The sequence below is a fragment of the Gymnoscopelus braueri genome, assembly GCF_963280865.1.
Source record: "Gymnoscopelus braueri genome assembly, chromosome: 8".
Classification (NCBI taxonomy): Eukaryota; Metazoa; Chordata; class Actinopteri; order Myctophiformes; family Myctophidae; genus Gymnoscopelus; species Gymnoscopelus braueri.
Window position 1 is genome coordinate 16,396,870 of NC_137609.1, and position 23,052 is coordinate 16,419,921.

The 23,052-nt window shown below is 39.9% G+C and overlaps 1 protein-coding gene across 2 annotated transcripts in view; it reads right to left on the reverse strand.

Moving 5' to 3' along the window:
- tmem132e (transmembrane protein 132E) overlaps positions 1-23,052 on the reverse strand; it is a 461,493-nt gene that overhangs the window by 155,347 nt on the left and 283,094 nt on the right. Inside the window, exon 1 of one of the 2 annotated variants that reach the window (XM_080436343.1) lies at positions 106-475. The exons of the other annotated variant lie outside the window; for it this stretch is intronic. Within the exon in view, the coding sequence (XP_080292469.1) occupies positions 106-190 (85 nt within the window). The 5' untranslated portion in view covers positions 191-475. Of the gene's footprint in view, positions 1-105; positions 476-23,052 lie in introns of those variants that run through there. 2 annotated transcript variants of the gene reach the window in all.

Here is a 23,052-nt window from a genome sequence, read left to right on the forward strand (position 1 = left end):
AAATGTCCAGTCAACTGATCTAACATGCAGAGCTTAACTCATTATACTGTAGCAGTCAAAAGAGGCTAGAGTCCTCATAGAACAAGCAGCATGAATGTGACATACTTATCAAAATTACCCAGAACTTAACGCAAAGATATTGCATTTCCCCACGGTCCAAATAATAGAAAAAAAGTCCCATATTCCACATGGATTTATCATTGAAGATGTATCCTTAAAACTGAAAAAAATGAAAAAGGAAAAAAATCTGAAAAGCTTTCTGAAGCCCGAAAAATAGCCACCTCTTCAAAAGCTGTTACTCAAAGAGACTCCAAAGAAGTTTCTTTCTTTCTTTTCTCGTGTATTGCTTCAGAAAATCGTATCTAGTCATGTACAAAAAAGAGAAAATTGTAAAAAAAAGAGAAAAATGTGCAGTGGCAGTTCACACTTCAGCCGTTGGTTACAAAAGATCCCAGGCGAGCCCTCTTGAACTTGTGCTGCTGTAAGTCTCTGTGGTTAAGGTCGTAGTCCAGCGTGGTTTAGCCCTGTGCTCTGTGGCTCTTTGAATCCCAGACTGCACTCCGCTCCGGGGCAGTCTCCAACAGACAGGCACGGCCTCCTCCCAGCTGGTGGGCTGTACGCCGCTACAGACAAAGCCTCTGACACCGCCCCATCTTGCCACACCTAGTCTCTAGTCTATAATCACCATTTTAGCTCCCAGACTGAGCTGAAGACATACAGCCCTCAAAGGGCCTGACTTAGACCCACACACACACATCCACACAATGAGGTGGAGGAAAAAAAATGAACATTCTCTGACTCGATTCATCCTCTCCCTCTGGACATGTTCAGGCAGACTCTCGTGTGTGGGTGTGGGTGTGTGGTGTGTGTGTGTGTGTGTGTGTGTGTGTGTGTGTGTGTGTGTGTGTGTGTGTGTGTGTGTGTGTGCGCAAGTGTCTGTGGTAAAAAGGTGAGTGTGTGCGTGTGAGGTGGGACTAGATAGGGGGTTGGAATGGATGTATTGCTTGGATGCCTTTAGGCCAAACAAGTGAGAGAGAGCGAGAGAGAGAGGGGCGGGCGGGTTAGGTAAAGATTATTGATGAATTAGCCCATGCAGCTCTCCCTATGTTCCCCTCCTCCTCTTTGTCTGCCCTGGCCCCCCGAGAAAGCAATGAGAATGAGAGGATGCCAGGAGGAGGGGGAGGGGACACTCTCTCTCTCTCTCTAGTAACATGTGGCTGGAATTCCAATAATACAAGGCAGAGGAATCCATGGATGTCTCTCTCTCGCTCTCTCTGTGTGTGTGTGTGTGTGTGTGTGTGTGTATATATGTGTGTGTGTATATATGTGTGTGTGTGTGTGTGTGTGTGTGTGTGTGTGTGTGTGTGTGTGTGTGTGTGTGTGTGTGTGTGTGTGTGTGTGTGTGTGTGTGTGTGTGTGTGTGTGTGTGTGTGTGTGTGTGTGTGTGTGTGTGTGTGTGTGTGTGTGTCCTAAAAGAGAATGGCACACACAGTGCCGGGTCAACAAAAGATGAGGCAGCAGCCCGGGCAACATTCCACAAAACCAAAAAAAAGTGACTGCAGAAGATCACCCAAATAACCTCGCTATCGATCATTATCACGTGTTGTTTCTTTTTTATGCCCCGCTATATATTTACTCAAACATCCATTTGAGTTTTAGAGCAAGCAATAGAATGGGGGGTTGCAGTAATCTACTTCCTTTTTTTTTATTATTACCATAATTCCATCCCAATGCAAATCTTGTAGATGTTTTTCATTAGCTAACTCCCACCGCTTGAAATCGGATAGCTATTAAGGGGAGTGAGTGGGTTTCGTGCCAAAAGGGACCACAGGGCCAATAGGGCATTGGGTCAATGCCCAAAAACTCTGAGGGATCTGTAATGGAGTGTGTCTTTCCGATGCTCTCGCCAGACAGCAGAGAGACACAGGAGAACAAGGGGTAGGGGATGACCTGTAAACACAAGTCCCCGACCCAGAACCAAACATGGGGACGCTGCAATTTTATGCTTGACGCTCTAACCATTACATTACGGAACAACCAATGTGATGAAGTGTCTCTTAATAGGACTGCTATGGCGCAGTACTCTCATTCTCATGGTACAACCGACTACATAAACCGCTTTTTATATTCATACAATGAATGCACTGAATAGGTTATGATGAATCATGAACAGAAACATGTTAATTTATCCACTTGTAACTCAGAGAGTGCACGAATGTAACCAAATGTGAACCGTAATGAACTCCCAGAGTTAACCCATTCAAACCGGGAACGCGTCTGTGTAACCACTTTAACCATTATCTTGTACTTTGGCTATTCAAAAATAGCAGATCTACAAGCTCATAGAGCTATGAGCTATGAGCTTGTAAATCTACTATTTTGTTGAAAAATCCTGAAAGTGTGTGCGAATCTTTGAATGTATATGTATTTTTTAACTCAAATCTTTGCTTCTAGGGGGTCCCTGGAACAACATTTTGGGTGGTCCTTGATGTGAAAAAAGTTTGAGAACCACTGATATTATAGCAACATAATAAAAAAAAACTGATTTAGAAGAAGATTTGTAGAATCCCCAGAAGCAAAGATTTGAGTTAAAATGTTTCGCTTAAAAAAACATATATACATATTCAAAGAAAGCTTGTAGAGCTGATCTACAAGCTCTTAACGCGGCACCAAGTGTCGCGCTACGAGCTTGTATATCTGCTATGCTTTTTTAATAGCCAAAGAAATCGAAAAATGACACAGATGCGTTCCCGGTCTTAATGGGTTAAAGGAACACAACAGCCCCTCCTCGGGGCTCGAGCCGCGTCCCGGCGGTGCAGGCGAAGAGACGGGATGATGATTACGGCTCTCTGTGCGTCGTGGCGGGTGCTCCGGGCTTCACTCACTGGCAGCGATCACAAGAGTGGGTGTGGGTGGATATACAGATGGGCTTCCAGGGTTGAAACCCTATCACTTTCACTGGCTTCCCTATTAGACCTCGGGCCAAATTGAGTTGAATGCTCTTCCTGTTGTGCTCCTGTTACATGAAACATCTGTTGTTGCGTGGGGGGGGGGGGAAGGTGCTCTTCTTCTCAGGGCTCATTCACATCCATCAGACTACTTTGTTTGATGGGGACTAATGAAAGATGCTGCATAGGACCACTTTGAAGCTAACAGTGAGTTTGATCCTCTTGTGCTGTTATGCCGATAGCAGACCTAACGCATATTCTGATTTCTCCATTTATTTTAGCGGAGAATCTTGTTCAGATATATATCAGGTTTGTTGCATATTAAAGAGTCCCTCTCAAAACGGGATTATTAAGCAGCTGCTTCTGCACAGCAATGCAATAAAGTTGTCATTATTAACGCTCACAAAGAAAGTAAAAATGAAAGAGTTAAAAAATTCCACTCAGAATCAAACTGATTCACCATATAGACGTGATGAAGATAGACCAGTATGGTATAAAAGAATGGGAAGTTATTGTAAACTCACAAGCTAGCTGACAAGCCACACAAACCTGAAACGTTGCCATCCTTAGTAAGCCCTGTTATTGACAAAATATGGAATGTGTCTAAATATAATTAGCTCAGGCAGTGCTTGAGTTGCCAAGAAGCCACTTTGTTTGCATAATAGCTATGCAGATCAAAGTTAAGTCTTCAGCAGCAGAGAGAAATATGATTGACAGCTAAACTAAATATTGGTTCATGGAACTGAAAAAACGTAAATAATACGGAAACAGCTGGCATACTACCATAGAGCTGCACGCAATTCTGGAAACTCTATGTGAAACAAAGGTCTGTACTTTACATGTACTAGCCCTATTTTGTGTGTGTGTGTATATGTATGTATGTATGTATATGTATATATTTATATATATATATATATATATATATATATATATATATATATATATATATACACACACACACACACACACGTAACATGTCAAGATTTCAGGTTTGTTTCATACAGTGGCGTAGCCAGAACGCTAGCCGAGGCTGGGCCGCGGGAGTTGCGGGTGGGCACACATGTGTGGCCGGACTGTGCGCGCGTGCGCGAAGCGCGGTTTTAGACACTTTTTTCGCGGGTTTGTGACTGATTTCGGATACCTATATATACACTGTTATCAAAATGGCTGAATATGATATAAAAAATAAAATATATAATTTTTTAATATATATACAGTATATATATTATTTTTTTGGGGGGCAGAAAAACCAAATGGGTGGGCCCAGGCCTACCTATGCCCACCCGTGGCTACGCCCCTGGTTTCAGAACCACAATGAGGCAAGACATTATTACGACAACAACCTGGTGATTTCCAAATAAGAATTTTGATTTAGCAAAGGCTTTTTGGAATAGTCACTTAAACTCCATACCTTACTTAAGAGTCACTTAGGATCCATCAGATATTGCTTCGCTTCTGAGGGATAAGAGGTAACTGAATTTTCTTTTGCTTATTTCCTGGTAGGACGTTCATTTAAGGATATGCTTTTAGTGAACCAGAATGCTGAAATGAAGTGTGCACATCTTGCAGCCTATATGTGATATGAAAGCAGTTGACCGTGGAAGCCAGATGTTGTGAGGAAAGGCACAGATTGAATAAACATCTCCTAAGGAAAATATCAGGAAAGAAGATGTTTGAGAGTTTAGAGAGGAAAAGCTGCAGCATGCTTACTCCCCTACTAATGTGGCGTCCCCTGGAGCTTTCCTATCGATCGTCATCTCAGCCCTTTCCCCCTGCCCTCCTTCCTCTACATTACACTGAATATCAATACCCTGGTCTGATGATTTACGCTCCGTCGACCACGTGATCATCTTCCACTTTTTCAGGATGTTTGGGAAATCAGAGATATAAAAAATATTTATGCCTTTTCCTATCGCTTATTCATAGAATTTTCATGATGATGTAAGGATTACAAAAAAAGCTGTCTAGTGGAGAGGCCAGGACCAAAATTTTGATTTATTTATCCATATCTCGGATCACTGAGACTTGTATGGAAATAAGGACTCGTAATGTAAAATGGATTGCATCATCAATCGATTAGCTGTGCAGACAAATCAGAATGCAGATGAAAATATCTAATAATTTTTCTCTGAGGGAACCTTATTTTTCTGGAAGGTTCCCTCGGTACAAACAAGTAGGAGACAGTATACAGCCAAAACTGTCCCCTACTTGTACTTGTTTGAGTCCTTCTAGGTTTTGAATGAAAGTCAATTTGTCGTGCAATCAGGCTTTCACGTGATGAGCTACTGTATATCGTCCCTGTCGGGTGGAAACCCTGTATGTCCAAAAGTGTTACTTTTCAGGAAATGTGTTCCAATGGATTAGTTCAATATTTATAAAACCCACAGACAGACTTAACCACTTTCAATTTCACTTTCAAAAAGAGCAAAAAGAGCAGATCTACATCGCGCTGTGAGCTTGTAGTTCGGTTATTTTCACGACTTTTTTATTAGTGTCCGGGTAGGCTAATCTCTCAAAAGACAAAAATCACTCTGCAGCTGAATCTGTCGGGAGCTCCTGTTACAACGTGTATAGTTAGGAATGTTAGGAATGTAAACAAAGACACGTGGACCGGAAGTGGAAGGCTGAGGGCGGACCTAGCGGCCAACATCCTGTTATCCAAATTCTATTGGGATGTCCCCCCAGAGTCAAATTCAAAGGAAAAAAAACAGCAGAAGGAGATAACTCTTTAACACTTTTTTTTCTTTTCTTTTTTTTCTGGAAAATTAACATTTTGTTAGCTGGTTTCTGCCCGACAGCTGAGATATGTGAAATGTACTTGAGCAAGTAAATGTATTTCATAAATGGTCAAAATGCTTTACACGTACCACCGAAACTATATAAAAAAAGGTTTAGAAATGCACCAGCACAAGTCATACAGTATAATAGACTAGATATTGTCTGGGATTTTAGATATGGTAATAGTGATATGGCAAAAGTGTTGTCTTTTCCTAAATCGAATCACTTAAAATTTATTTTTAACTAAAAACTATTTTTAAACGGATCTACAAGCTCTCAAAGCGATGCATTGTGCTATTTTTGAAGATTTTGAAAAAATGTAAAGAAGATTGATATTATCGCAACAACACAATGTTATCGTCAATATCAAGGTATTTGGTCAGAAATATCATGTTTGATCGTGTCCATGCCGCCCCCGCCCTACATACAGTACAATAAAAAGCAATGCAGTTGATTAGAAAATAAGTTAAAACGATTTTTCATCCAGCACTTCTCCTGGCCCTGCCTCTAACCTTCGCAGCAGGATGCTCCATACTGTACAGAATATTATGTCAAGGCAGCATTCTGAATTTTCTTTAGTAAGCATCATAGAGTACCATATCCAATGCCCATATACAGTACTTAACTCAGCAGAATAATTCATTGTTGATGCCTAATAACATCGGCAATATGATCCATAATTCATATTGACATATATTATTAACATATATTAACATAGGTTACGGTATATATATGGACAGTCTGACTTATCTGTCTCTTGGGGAACCATTATGATGGAGCCAACAACTGAATCTCGCATGTGGTGCCTTTATTCTGACCGAGCTGATTCACATTCAGGAGACGTCCGAACCTCGCTTGTTGATGTCAACTGACCAGCAGACACTTTAGGCACGGCATGCAACCAAATTATTTAAATTGGCCATCCAGCCCTTAAAGCTCAATCTTTACACATAAAACGGCTGGGTGAAACCCTGACAACTCTTTACCGCAGCGCTACTCAACCCGCGGCCCGCATGCGGCCCCAACGCAGCGTCTCTGCGGCCCCTCATGGTCAAACCCCCGCCAAAAAAAGGAAAAAAATGGGGGTTTGACCCCCATTTTTTTTGGGCCGCGCGGCTTTGCCGCGCACCCAGGATAGGTGTCCCTTATTTCAATCTCTGGGAGTTGGCAACCCTAACCTTGCCATACCTTTTGCTGAACTGATGCCACTGGATATACACACAAAATAAACAGCTACAGTGAAAAGAATCTGATGTCAAAATGTACATTTTCTTATAACAATAACAATGTGTAGTGTGTTACAAAATCGAAAAATCCAAAATAGGACCGACATTTTTAGCTTGCGGCCCTTGGACTTTTGGTATTTTTCTGAGTGGCCCCTGAGCCATCTTAACTCATTCACTGCCTAGAACGACTAAAACGACTTTTGTCCTTTAAGCCTCCACTGCCAAGAACGACTAAAACGACTTTTAATTTTTTCAAAAAAAAAAAAATCTTTTTTTTTTTTTTTTTTTTTTTTTCTTATTTATTTATTTAATTTTTAACCTAAAGACCAAGGAGATATGATTTGTTGAAGATCTATACTCCCATTCACTTCCTTGTTAACTTAAAACTTAAACATTTTGTATCTTGGCTCCTGAGTACTTTTTTTTTTCTATGAAAAATCTCTGGCAGTTTGTCAAACGCAAAAATAAAAAAGTTCTGGCAGTGAATGAGTTAAGTTGAGTAGCCCTGCTTTACCGTATAAGAACTACTTTTACATTACTGCCAAAGTCTCCGAACAAGCCAAATGACTACTGTGATGAATTGAAATTTATGTGGCAGTGCACTCTACTACTTAAAGCCTTTTCATCTCTTTAACCAGTCCATGGGCCGACCATAATAACTGACTCCAGACCAGGATTAGGGTTTTGCATGTACTACTGGGCCTCTCAACCTATGCCGTTTCTCCACACAAACGCCTTTAAATAATGAACAAAAACGTATTGTTGTTTGGGATTCATCGATGTAGCATGCCTACCATGGCTTGGTTTAGTAACTCGATTGTGCATGAAATTGTAGCAAGAGAAATTATGATTTGGATGAAAAAACAATCACAACTTATCTGACCAGCAGTAGCATGCTATCCTGTACTGGCTAACCTTTTAATCAGATATGTATCATCTGTTTACATATTTTTTGCATATTGTTTAAGCCATATCAGGACAGTGGGATGTGCATTTAAACAGAAATCCTATGACTCAAACTGCCTGGTGGGTTATTATACGGTCTAAAATACAGACATAACTCATTCACACACAAAAATGTAATCACTGAGAAAACTGAACTTCTTCTTTTCATTTATTTTTTTACACATCAATGGACCTCGTCAGGTTTGGCATTACCATACGGATAGAGAGTAACTGACAAGCTAAAAGAGAGGTTTATAATGTAACAAAGGATTTCACTAGGAAGGATTGCATGTGCCACATTTGGACCCACAAAGTAGCAAATACGTCATATGTGCCTTAGCCCTCTGTGCCACTAAGACGCCTCATATAGCTTTTGTTCTTATGCTGCCAAATGGACCCTTACAGGCACAGCTACTGCATGCATGCATGAGTAGAATGGATTGATGAAAGGATGTGAATGCCTTGTGGCACTGTGATATGTGCCTCAATGCTATCTGCGTCTCACACAATCTATAGAATTCTCCAGAGGGGACAAGCCTCATGTGGTTAACCAAGCTTCACAATCTTCTGAATACAGAGTAGCCCGTCGCAGTGATTCTCAACCTTTCTGATTTCAAGGACCTCCAGTTTGAAACGCAATAGGTCACAGAGTTCCCCCATTTGATACGATTTGTATCTGGGACCCCAATCTAAACCTGTGGAATCCTCAGTGTTAATTTAACTCTGAGAGTGAACACATGGAACCAAATGGACCCTTGTGGGGTCCATTTGTACACTCAGGAGTTAAAGACCCCTTAAGTTCCTATTTGATTCCAAACTATCAATCATTTTGCTGGGGACCCCCTGGAACCCCTCAAGAACCTCTGGAGGTCCCCGAATTCCATGTTGAGAACCAGTGGCTTATTATTGTGTCCCTGTAGCTTTTACAATACTCTTGCATTTTATTGACATGACTCTTCGCCCCCCTCCCCCCCATCCTTTTTTTATGGCTTTGAGTTATGTAATTCCTCTCACAGAAGATATGTTTTTAATCTACGCAATTTTTAGGAGGACCAAACACTGTGGACAATATTAAGATTTGATACGTCATTGAACAGGATCCACCTCTGAAATATCCATCACATGAAAAAGAATGAAAGAAAAAAAAAAAAAACATTCTGAAATGACACTAACACAAGGAAACACAATAGGAAGCCAGGTCCATAACACTTACAGAATGCTAGCCTTGCATTAGACTCAACTCCTGTGAACTTGACAGCAAACCATCATTCTGACCAATCTGTATCAATGTCGCTCCATCAAGGAAACCCAGAGGAATGCTGATGCCAGAAATTCGCTTCATCGGTCACATCATTCATACAGGGTACTCTGGCTACGCTGAGAGATTGCAAACTCAAGAGTTTGGACGTAACGCTAGGCTACGTCTAATTTCAATATTGTCCTTGGAGTAGCCAATTTTCAGGTTTTCTTTATTCTAAATGTTGTGTGTTTAATTAATGCCGTAAGTTAATTTTCACTGCACAAGACCACATTCAGCTCCACATTACTAATTATTGCCCTTTGGGGATAATAAAGCATCATTCATTTGTATCTAGGCTATGAATATAGATGCATATACTGTACATCATAATTTAGATAAAAAAAGAAAAAAAACACACAACCCTAACCGAGGGGCCAAGCAAAATATCAAAACACACAGTCACAGTATATACAGTATAGCTCATAGTTCTATTAAGACTAGTGCCAACTACTAAGTTTAGCCTATTTATCACCAATTCTTTTTACCTTGAGCGAGGCTATTAATGATTATTGTAATCAACAGTACGACGTATTTTGTATTATTTTGTCATTCAATGGTCAAAGGTAATGACTTAAGTTTAATGGCAAATACTGTACATTGTAGATAATACAATGTAATCAGTTATTTTATTTTAGTAAGTATTAGATTATGTCGAATTTGAGTGTGTAAAATGTATGTGGTTAAATGCTCAGTGTTAATTTGAGTGCAAATTGACCATTATGGATCCATCTGGGTCCATTGTCATTTGTACCCAAGTTACCATCATTCTTAACCACATAAAACCTAGTGTCCCTATTCTGGGCATGTCACAATAGGCAAACATTATGCATACTGTAGGCGAATATACAGCATAAATAGGAAAACATTCAGTGAAAATAGGCGAGCATTTGTTGAAAATAGGCAAACTTTGTCCGAAAACAGCGGTTCTACAAGCTCACAACTCATTGCAAATCGCTAATGACTGAGATATGCTGTATGAGAATATGAGGTTATGGCCCAGATTAGTTTGAGGCTTTGATTTTGGATGCGTCTCTGCAGAAAAAATCGTACAGCTGTTACTGTAACATTTCCAGCTGTGAGATATGACCTCGGGTAGTGTTCTAGTCTTACATTTAATTGATCAGCCTCAGTACATGACTGCCTTAAGCTACAAGCTTTCACTGTAAGGGAAAAACAAAACCTCAATGTTACAAAGCTGTAATCTATGGTTGATCAGCACAACTTTTCCAAAGTATTTGTCTATCTATGCATATTATCTTATAGTTTTTCCATTGGCACAGGGAACAGCAAGTCCTCGATTTGGCTTCAGGAAATAATGTATGATTAAGAAATAAGATTAGTTTGCCAAGTTACTGGGGGATGGGGTTCCCCTCAGCACTTGATTTCCCTGCCTCTGATCATTAAATTTCATTGCCAGTGGGGATGTGTTTCATCCCCACCCTTCTGGTATGCATTTCCTTATGCCATCGTATTAATTTCTTTCTTCAACTTGTATTTAACCAGGGAAGTTTTGATGAGCACATCTGGGGCAAGCTTCCTCGCTAGTCATCCGGAAAAAGAAAACCCGAGGCCCAACAAACCAAACATTTATGACTACTGGATACTGCCAGTATTTTAATGACTCAACTATACCTAAAAGACAATCCCAAAGTAGAAATGTCCTTTAATGACAGCAGGGTGAAGGCTGCCAATGCTGTCTGGTTAATATTGCTAGAATATAAACACTGCATCCCATCACCACAAGCATGCTCTATTTAAAAACACACACTACAGAAAGAAAACTCCATTCTACTTCATCTAGCTTTGGCATTCCAGCGATTCAACTTCTTCGAGCCAAATCTGCATTCCCAACTGCCTGGAATAAATTCTGCACGATACTAGTTCAGCAGCTTATCCACTGCTTGTAATGCTATTCAAATCAAATAAAATGGAAGTAGGCAGCCTTTACCCCATTGTAAGGAATGTCTATTGTAAGTGAGTCGTTCATAGAACAAGTGAAGGATTCAGAGCCCAGCGTCTCAGGGCTCTACGGAGGGGGAAAGGGATATCTTTGTTTCAAACTCCTTCATATCACTGTCACACAAACACTCAGCTTTTAGTTGTCTTGTTCCCATGGTGATGGTCTACACACAACTCTCTGCCAAATCACCATAACAACAAGCTAAAAAAGGGGTGCTGAGAAAGGGCATTGGCTGTGGATATGTCAGGGTTAGAGTGTGAGATCATGATACCAACATACTAACTGTCCAGCCAAGAAAATCTCTTTTCCTTGGCTGGATATCAAGAAAAACAAACAAAACAAAAAACAATTTGATAACATTTTTTAAACGCAAGTCAGGGATGAAGTCAATTTACAAAACATGTCACACAAAGTACTGGAAATGTCCTCATTTCGATCTCAGTACAAACTGTTAATCTATTATTCTCATTGTACTGTCTGCAATAACAAGTTAATAAATACCGATGATGTCAAAATGTTCCAGAATTTTTTTTTTTCATGCCTTGTACACAGAACAAAATGTTGGCGCAGGCAGGGTTTGTTTAGTTTCTTTGAATTGCGTTAGCATTCATGTCTGTCTAATATAGCTTAGTGTCATATTGCAAGGTTGTTATTGCTGGTGAAGAACATATTGCCAGGTTTTGATCGCTTTGTAAACCAAGGTTTAAGAGCAAACACAGATGGGCAGAAAAGTAGAAATATATTTTTCCGCATTGTTGCCAACATTGTAAGCCAAATAACAACTGATATGGATTTTTATAATGTGCAGCGCTAGAGGCAACAGAAAAATACATCAAATGTATTGCTTTGTCAAGGATCTTGATATTGTTGAGCATTGTCTATTCTTTTAGTTGAATGGCAACTAATGGTAGAATGTGCAGGTCTCCGGTGCCATGAACTACCGTCACAAAAGCAGAACACACATAGCCTACAGTACTGGCTGTGAAAAGAGTATGCAAACTAATGTCAGCATGAAATAAAAGGACTAGTACCCACATTTATTACAAATATCGTTGCTGTCGGGGCAGAAACCTTGTATGTCCAAAACTTTTACTTTTCAGGAAAAAAATAACCTGTATTCCAATGGATCCCATATAGTTATTATTTAGTTATAAATAAATACTATACTTGTCATTCGTTAATGTTCATAAAACCCACAGACAAACTTAAGAACTTTCACTTAACCCATTAAGGCCTGAGGGCGATTCTTAGCTAATGTCTTCCAAATCCCAACAGTTTTCTGAAAAACTTAGGTTTCTATATCAGCGGTTCTCAAACGTTTTCATGTCAAGGACCCCCAAAATGATGAGGATTTGGTCGCTAACCCCCATCTCAAAATATTTTGTTCCAGGGACCCCCCAGAAGCAAAGATTTGAGTTAAAAATGTTCGCTTTAAAAGAACATAAATATATACATTTTCACACATTTTCTCGTAGCGCGGCACTCGGCTCAAAATCAAAAAATGACAGATGCGTTCCAGGTCTCAATGGGTTAAAACATTTCTAAAATAGCAGATCTACGTACAAGCTCATAAAAATAAGCAATTTTCTCTTGTGCAACGAAGTGGGGCATTCATCTGCGAAAATGACATAGAAAGATGAAATACGGAGATACGAGTTTTTCTGCTCAACAGCGACAATATGATGTGAAGTGTCTGCAAGAGATATTTTTTTTCATTCTCCTCCATAGGAAGAGGAGTGCAGTGAATCATCAAAGGTGAGCCTAGATCCTTGGCGTGCATTTGGTACAGCATGGCTCAGTGAAAACTCACTGTGCCGTTCAGAAACCCCAGCTCCCTTTTTCCATTTGAACAGGAATCCTTTCAAGGTGCCTATTCAATCCCCATGGTCACAGTTTGAGTCGTTTAACCCATTAAGACCGGTGTGTCATTTTTAGATTTCTTTGGCTATTCAAAAAATAGCAGATATACATAGCGTGGCACTCGCTTGTATATCTGCAATTTTTTGGGGAAAATCGTGGAAAATCGTGGGTCTTCTAAATCCTAACAGTTAAAAAAAATACGTATGTTGCTATAATCAATGTATTTGGCCGTGGACCCCCATCTCAAAATATTTTGTTCCAGGGACCCCCATAAGTTGTAACAGAGTTGAAAGTGTTCACTTAAAATATATATATATGTTCAAAGATTTGCACAAATGTTCACGATTTTTTTTTTTAAATAGCAGATCTACAAGTTCATAGCGCGGCACTCGGTGCCGCGCTATGAGCTTGTATATCTGCTATTTTTTTTATAGCCAAAGAAATCTTAAAATGACACACAGATGCGGTCCCGGTCTGAATGGGTTAACAGGAACAATACACGTGCATTTTCATCACTATTCTGTGATTTAGCTAAAAAATTATACGCCGTCTCCGGGCAGGTTGATGTTAAAGGTTATGAAAAAAAAGGGGGGAAAATGGCATTCAGTACACACAATGACATTAAAGGCCCATACTACAGGCACATACATCACATGAAGCAAGCATACATCACAAAGCAAGCAAACCGCATGTTCTGGCAGCACATACAGTACAGACTTTGAAGTAGGGCTACAGCATTGGTTCCCAAAGTGGGGTCCGGGGACCCCCAGGGGTCCGTGGGGGGGGGGGTTACCAGGGGGTCCCCAGCTAAATTAGTTAATAAAGCGTCACAATCATTTTAACCCCTTTATCCATATTTTATGCTTTGGATATTAAAAAATAGCAGATATACAAGCTCATAGCGCGGCACAGAGTGCCACGCTATGAGCTTGTAGATCTGCTATTTTTGAAAAATCGTTAAAATTTGTGCAAACCTTTGAATATATCTTTTTTTAAAGCGAACATTTGTAACTCAAATCTTTTCTTCTGGGGGGTCCCTGAAACAAAATATTTGAGATGGGGGTCTGCGGCCAAATACATATCATTTTGGGGGTCCTTGACATGATCAAGTTTGAGAACCACTGAGCTGCAGTATATCACAAATAGCATGCATTTCAACCTGAGTCAGTCACAAATAGACAGAGCTGCAGTAAGTGTTGTTAAATATAATGTTGACAGCCTGCTCTTGAGTCCAGCGATAAGATCGCAAACCACTGATAAGCATGTACCATTTTTATATCCCACACCGATTGGGTGTGATTGAACGCATTGTTCGATTAACCCCAAATTTGAATCACACATTGAGGGGCCTCTAAACAACACAGACCCAACGCAATTTCACTTGAACCCATTAAGACCTGATGTCGATTCTACAAATGCCTTCTAAATCAGTAGTTCTCACACTTTCAAGATTTTTCAAAAATGTTAAAAAATAACCCGCAGCGCGGCACAAACTATATCTGCTATTTTTGAATAGCCAACGCAAAAATCTAAAATGACACTAATTAATTAATTTTAATGGGTTAACTATAGGGGCACCACAAATACAACAGACATCACTCTGTGTTGCAGAAACACAAGGTAACTTTTTGATATTCCATACTGTTTACCTTCTGTAATTGGCATCCAAAATTAGACAGAGGGACCAACCGAATTTCCTACAAAAAAACGCCATACTGTATATCATGAACGCAACATCCTATGAATACACATCTCTCTAGTCTTGTTTAGCTAACATTGACTCAGTTACTCAGATAAGTTCGGTAGCATTTTAATGACTTTGGACAAGATTTAAACAAACATACTATATGACAGCCGCAACCTCTAAGAATGAAGTAATTAACAGCACCAGCAAGTAAGTACACAATATTTGATCAGTCAGTGTTGAGCCTAATGTGCTCGTCGGTAGGGCTGTCACGCTTACAAATTCAAGTTGACTATTTTTGTCACTCAAATAATTGCGATTAAGGATTTAATTGTGTGTTTGGCATTGAACATTTGAACATATTTATGAATACAATTTGTATTTCTGTTTGCCTTCTAGGCTTCGTAATAAAACATGGCGCAGAGCAGGTATGACAAATAACTTAAATAATACAAAGGACTTATTTACATATTTCATAATTTTATACATGTAAAAATGGCAGAAATAGCTGATCTACATGCTTACAACGCTTACAAAGCTTGCAATCTTGTAGATCTGCGATTTCTAGCTTTTTTTAATATTTGAAAATATGTGAAAATTTTTTAACGAGGAAATGATTATGACAATTATGCAAAAAGAATTGCGATAATCCCAAATAATTGCGATTACACGATTATGTAATAGTTGTGATAGGCCTACTCGTCGGTGGCAAATGACAATTGATCGCAGTGGCACAATCAACCCTGTGTACTACAATCATCCACTCTATACCAGCAGCACCAGCAGTACACCTTACATTGAGGACTATTTGAGGATAATCTTTACACGGTTTTCGGTTCTCCTCTCATAGGCAATATAGAAATACAAGTAAAAGTCCAGAATTCAAAATGTACTTGAGTAAAAGTACAAAAGCATTGGCATCAAAATGTACTTAAAGTACCATAAGTAAAAGTACTCATTATGCGGAATGTCCCGTTATCCAGTTTTCGAATGTATAAAAATCTTTTGAAAATAGCAGATCAACAAGCTCACAATGCGTCGCATCGCGACGCATTGTGAGCTTGTAGATCGGCTATTTTCAAATGGCCGAAATGTATATAATAGGGCTGAAGTGGTTAATGTGTGTTTCGAAAAAAAAGTAACTAGTAACTAAAGTTTTCAAATAATTGTAGTAAAAGTACGATATTTGTATTGGAAATCCATGTATCCTACATGCCTGCCTATCACTTTTGGAGCAACAGAAAGCTCCTGGTGTATGAGTCAAAGGATTTTGTGTTGTGTATTGTATATTTGAATGTATTGTAACTTTTATCTTTGATTTTCGACTATTGTTTGGACCCAATGTTTCATACAATTACATCAATAAAGTAAGTAAGTAACTAACTAACACTTTCTTCCCAACCTAGCTACCAGGCCAGGGGATATCGTTTGGATCTTATTCTGTGAGAAAAGTACAAACTAAGCATTACACATGTAATGTAAATACACATATAAATAAATACGCATTTTGTACTGAACTCTGGAATAGGTTGTGGATTACAGGGCCCTTTCCTCCACACAATTTATCCGGTTAATACAAGTATTGGAGAATTAACCCTCACCAAAATTATTCTCTGGCACTTATAATGGATTGCAGCATTTGAGGCCCTTTTACAGACACTAAACCTTTTTTTGACCACCACTCATCTAATATTTCACTTTTATGATCTTTGCAGCAAACCCCAGACTCATTCCCAGACCCAAACACAATGAACTATAGCTTTCAAACATTATCAGGTGGGAGGGCCAGCTTGGGCACAGATGGTCATTCAAAATAAAATCTGACATGTCCAATCTGCTACACCGTGTATTATTTATAAGTAGGCATATCCCAATTCTTGTCATGAGCAGCATATTAAATGTGAGATAAAACTTGCTATAGTTATCACACTGATACAGTTGGGGGAGGGGGTGGGGGTAGCTCAAGTCATCCAAGCTGATTAGTTTATATAATATAGATGTGGTATAATAACCATATTCTAAGGCTATAAAATCTTATGTCTTTCTACAGGTCTATATCACTAAACGATTAAGAAAAAGCATTACACCATTGACTCTGAGGTCAAGGTGAACTGCCCAACAAAATGACAACATATGGTTAACCTCGACCTCCGAGTCGGAGTGGCTATAGAGCAATGCCTCTGGCACCTTTTATCCAAAGTGCTTTTACTGGGATCATCACACTCACGGCTATAGAATGGGCCACGGTGTTATAAAACTGAAAAGTACTGTATACTGTACGAGAAGGAGGTCACACTTGGATCAATGCAGTTTCTTTTCTTTTTCCATTTTGTGTGCTTTTTCTGCCTTTATTAGATAGTAAGAGAGACCCGGGAGTCAAACCAGGGATTTGCTGTCCGGCATCAGCTACGTATGTGGTATGAACCTAACTATCAGCTAGGTTAGTGCTAGCTCTAGTGCTACCTGCTAGCACTAGCCTGCTATCAGGACGCCCCAATGCAAGTTTTATCAGGGCAAAGCCCTAAGTGCTTTTACAATGTGTGTTACGTCCACCCAATCGCACACAGCTGGTGGAGTCAACCATAAGGCAGCAACCTGCTTATTGGGAGCAGTTAGGGGTTCAGTGTCTTGCTCAAGGACACTTTGACACAAAGCCAGGAGGAAACCGGGAATCAAACCGAGAACCTTCTGGTTCCCAAAAGGCCAGCAATGGCCTCTACCTTCTGAGCCAGTGCCACCCCTATCAGAAGATAAACAGAGCTGCAGAAAGATAAGGTTGATGAACTTGGAAAAAGAAAGAAAGAAATTAAATGAAGCAAACTTTGTTAAGCAAACAAAATGGAACATTATAATGCTTTCATGACAGGTGTCAGGAGGAAGGTGTCGTGTTTAATCTTCAAAAAGCAGTGAAATGTTGCTGTCTATGCCAGTATCAGAAACAGCAAAGGATGACAGCCACAGACAGCTGCACAAAGATGAGACCATCTTGAAGAAACAAAATCTATATGTAAACATTGCATAACAACCATCTTGTATGACATCTGGCAGTCAAAGACTACTTTCTCGTAGAGTTTATTCTTTAATTGGGATGTGTCTATAATTTTCATGTTGCCTTATAGTCAGTAAATAGGGCTGAAGTGGTTACTGCATGTGTTTTAATAATGATCTAAATCTACAAAGTAACTAAAGTTTTCAAAAAAATCAGTAGTGGAGTAAAATATGTGCCTCTGAGATGCAGTGGAGTAGAAGTAAAAGTATTGAAAATTGGAAATACTCAGTAAAGTAAAAGTACCCCAAAAATTGCTTAAGTACAGTACTTGAGTACATGTACTTACTAGTTACTCTACACCACTGCTTATAGTACATTTTATAAAAGCAGAACTCACACCAGGCCATTATATATTCTGATTATGGCACATTCTGATTACATCAGCTTGTTATATAAGGTTCCCAAACATATGCCCCTTTGCTGAGATATTGTCGCTGTAGGGCAGAAATCTTGTATCTCCACAACGGAGGTTGTGGGTTCAAATCCACCACGGTGCATCCAGCTTTGTCGAGCGTCGTTTGGGGGAGGGCAGCAAGTAAATTCATACTACCTCTAACGACGTCGCTGCTTGGCGGTGCCAGCAGCTTCTTCAAACAATAGAGGCACTGAGGCAGCTTATCCGCCCACCCCGCTGCTGACTGTAGGCTACCTAACTGTGAAGGTCTATAGTGGCCAAACGTGTTCCGTGAGAACAATAGCCAAGCCATTGAAGCCATGGGCAATTAGCATACTGTTGACCATGGCCTCTCTTAAGTCGTCAAACACACCATGAATAGAGCCTCAGGTAGCGAGGTAGGCAAGTATCACTATTCACCTGAAAGCTGAGGAGAAGACCACCACTGAGAGAGAAAAGAGAAAGGCAGGCACACTGAATGAAATGAAGGGACCGGGTTTGCCCACGGCTCTGGCGTTGCCATGTCTGCTTACTATAAGCGACCTTGTTTTTCTGTAAAGTTGCTGGTAAATATTGGTAGTTGCGGGTTGCTTTTTATTTGTTGTGAGCTTGTAGCTTTGTTGATGCATATAGGTTTAAGTGCTCATGTGGCCTATTTAGTCACTTATTTTGGGCTTGTTTTCATAGACCTGGTTGCTTATTTCTCTCGCTGGCAACACAAAATCTGGCAACACTGGTCACGCCACAGCTGTCTTGTATGATGAATTAATGTGGCCGTTTAAAAAAAAGGACATGAGAATGTACTGTATGCTAGAAACTGAACTAACTGGCAACTCCACCTGTTAACCCCGTGATAATGATTGAGAGAGAGAAAAAAAATAATGAGAAAACCGCTCGATTATCCTCTTTTCTTTAATTATTGTTCTTTAAATCTTTTTTTTTTTTTTTTGTCACTTCAAATTGAATTATTCTACTTAAAATGGTTTATTGGGGCTCCTTACGAATTGCATTTGTTTGTTTTTAATGTCAATAATGAAAGTAGCTATTCTTCTTCATAATATTTTTTTTCAAAGTGATATACTGTATAGCAGTGACTGAGACAACAATGCTGTATAACTGAATGCACATGAGCGTGCGTGTCCGCGTGCCCATCAAGTCACTTTTTGAACAATGCGGCCCACAACCCAAAATGAGTTCGACATCCCTGCTCTACGTCCACACAGAAACACAGAAATGTGTGTGGGGAGGAATCAACTGGCATAACGACTAAATTGGGGAGAAAATGGGGTAAAAAGCTAAAATAAATAAAAATAATTTCTTTTGTCTCCATATTTCATCTTTTTATGTTTTCTCATAAATGAATGCCCTATTAGGCATGCTTTGTTGTGTGACAGTAAATAAGTAGGAAGTAAGAAAGTAGCACAAAATAGCCGATCTACAAGCTCACAATGAATTGTAATGCAATGCATGAATAATTCCGATTTTCGGCTGTCGGCTGAAAGTGGTTGATTCTGTCTGTGTGTTTTGTTTTAAATTGGGGGGGGGGGGGTACTTACTTTTGGTATACATATTTAACCAATGCAAAGCAACAATATAATTATACCACCGGAATCAGATTCAGCTTTGTTTGTCACACTCACATCACAGGTTTACAGGTGTAAAGAAGTTTGCAAAATAATAGTTTAATTAATAATTATTTTGTAGTATTTCATGGGAAGACAGATGATAGAGGATGGAGTGAGAGCAGATCGAGAAAGAGGTATAAACAGGTTAAATGAAACCTAACGCTGGAAGACGGAGCAGTTATAGCTGTCATCATTCTACTCTTCATTACCACAGTTTTAGATGTTTTCGATTTTTTTTATTCAGAAGTAACAGTATGTGTCTTTGATAATGAAAATAAAATAATGCATAATGCAGCAATAATTATTACAATTATCTTCATTTCAATGATATAATAGGCACGTCCTGCCTGGTCCCTCGTTGATTTAGCCTCAAATGGAGCAAAACAAAAACAATAAGTTACTAAGAAACATTTCTTGACCTTTTTTTTTGCGAGTTGCCAGAAATCAAAGCAAAGTGACTGGATCAAATATTCATAAACCACTACAAAAGGAACATGTATTATTGATTGAGCGCAACAATACAGTGTACGGTTGTTGTTGTTGTTTTTACTGCATAACAGCATCCTAAAGTAACTACTGTACCAAGGCATGTATAAAGAGCCAGTTGAGTTCTTGGTAGACCCTCCAGAGTGATTTGCTCTACTACACTACAGGGGCCAAGGTTAACTCTCTAGCTAGCGACTAATGGAATGCGTTGTGGCTCCGGGTTCGTGCTCACTGTCTAGGGAGATATTATGGCTCTGAAAAATGAATAGAGGAGGGCAAAGAGACTGCTTGTTTAGGGATCAAATGGCCGAGACAGGGGGGATAGGCAGACGACAAAGAACTGTGCTAACATGCACGCTAGTAAAGTGGATGTTGTGCATGCCATATTGAGCATTGTTCTCTTAATGGACCTTGCGAGGGAAGAAGTCCGGGGCTTTTGTTTTCAGACCATTAAATGGTGCATAGGCCTATTTGAGTTGCTACACAGGAGACTATAGAGATACTAATCGTTATACTTTTCAGGAAGGAATGTCTGCAAAGAATAGCCAAAATGTCTCCCTTGGCTAAGGTTTTTTTTTTTCAATTGGCTGACAGCTTAGTGTATACAGAAAGCAGTTGTTTGAAACTCAAATCCAACCAAATACTGTACACATAACGGCTTGGCCTGATCACATACAGTTTATCTGAATTTGCACAGTGCATTCCTGCTGTGATTTCTAGGAAACAACCCCATTTTGCACTGAATCTCTGGAGTGGCAAAGTAAAGAAGCAAAACAAAGCTACTGTGATTTGTTTGAACTAACTTCATGATTCATAAATCTGAACCTTGGTCGGGGACACATTAACCCATTAAGACCGGGAACGCATCTGTGTAATTTTAATATTTTTTTGGCTATTCAAAAATAATAGCAGATCTGCAAGCTCATAGTGCGGCACCGAGTGCCGCGCTATGAGCTTGTAGATCTGCTATTATTATTTTGTAATCCTGAAAAATGTGTGCAAATCATTGGATATACGTATTTTTAAAGCAAATATTTGCAACTCAAATCTTTGCTTCTGCTGGGATTCTACAAATGTCTTCTAAATCCTTTTTAGTTTTTTGAAAATTTGAAAACATGTTTTTTGAAAAAACATATTTGCTATAATATCAGTGGTTCTCAAAAATGATATGGCCGTGGACCCCCATCTCAAAATGTTTTGTTCCAGGGACCCCCAGAAGTTGTACGAGAGTCAAAAATGTTCGCTTTAAAAAATATATATTGAAAGATTTGCAGACATTTTCACGATAAAAAAAAAAAGAAGATCTACAAGCTCATAGCGCGGCACCGAGTGCCGCGCTATGAGCTTGTTGATCTGCTATTTTTGAATAGCCAAAGAAATCTAAAAATGACACACAGATGCGTTCCCGGTCTCAAAGGGTTAAGCGCTTGAAGCCAACTTGACATCACTCACCCACAAAACCAATATATTCTCACAATTTTGTCAAAAAGGATTTCTCAGGCCTTTGCTGTTCTCCATCACAAACACCCTCCCTGTCAGGTGATAAAACATGAAGATTGGTGGTGTCAGCCCTGGCAGAGCTGCCTCCGCCTTGGCCTTCTTAGATAGAAAGAAAGGATGAGTGAAATATGGGTTTTTACCCAAAACATTCTTATAGTGCCGTGAAAAGCCATGTTCGAGCGAGAACTCGGGGAAGTCAGATGTAATTATGAAATGAAGTCATCCTCTTTTAAAGCCACAATCCGCAAGTCCCGCACAGTCATTAGAATTTCAAACAGCCGATAGGCCGCTTTTGTCGCGCTTCACTGCTCCACATCATCGCTCCCGAGCAGAGTTTCTGTTTGTGAAAATGCAAGACTGGGTGCAGAAGAATGTTTGTTGCAGATGGGGTCTTTATAATTGCTGCAGTCTCACATTTATTTCCATTTTAGATAGTACAGGGTTGTAATCATAATGCAAAAGATTAATGGTTTGAAGTCTTGCTTTTAATTTCCTTTAATAAGCTACAGGTACAACAGAGTTTTCCATGGTCTGCCTTTTCTTTTCTTTTTTCATTTTCTCTCATCTCATCATGTTTAAAGGTTTCATGACATCAAATTAGAATTATTTAATATTTCGTTTTTCTTTTAGGTTTTCTGACCTCCATTTTCTGTGGTCTGGGGTTTTCTGAATAATTAGGCTCAGAAAAGGGTTGTATTGGCCCGTGGACTTTGACGTCACAGTCCATTAATCCCCTACCCCTCCCGCAGAGGCGATGACTGACAGGCTAAATCCCTAAACAGCGACACCCGCAGGCAAATAGTTTTTGTTTCATTGCAGCTGAAAAGGCCTCAGAAGGGGGTACGGTGGCGCAGTTGGTAACGCTGTCGCCTCACAGCTAGAAGGTCCTGGGTTTGATTCACGCCGGGGACGCTGTGGGCGCTGGGGACGTGTTCCTACGTGTCATCAGTGCCCATACACTAGGTGGGGTTGGCGAAAGTGCCTTTCTGTGTGGAGTTTGCATGTTCTCCCCGTGTCCCCTAGGGTAGGTATCCAAAACATGCAGTAATCCTGGTCTCTATATACCTGGTCAGCCGGGGCGCCTGATGGAGGGGACAGGAAGTGGAACTGGTCGGAATAACGTGTTCCTTCCACACGCTATGTCCAACGGGGGAAACTCCCCCTTGTCAGGTGATAAGAAGCGGCTTGCTAGTTCCTCATGCATTGAAGGAAGCATGAGCTCAGTTCTGGGCTCTCCTTAGGCTGGCAGAGGGAGAGTAGCGCCCAGGATTACATAAGCAATTGGCACTAGGTAAAA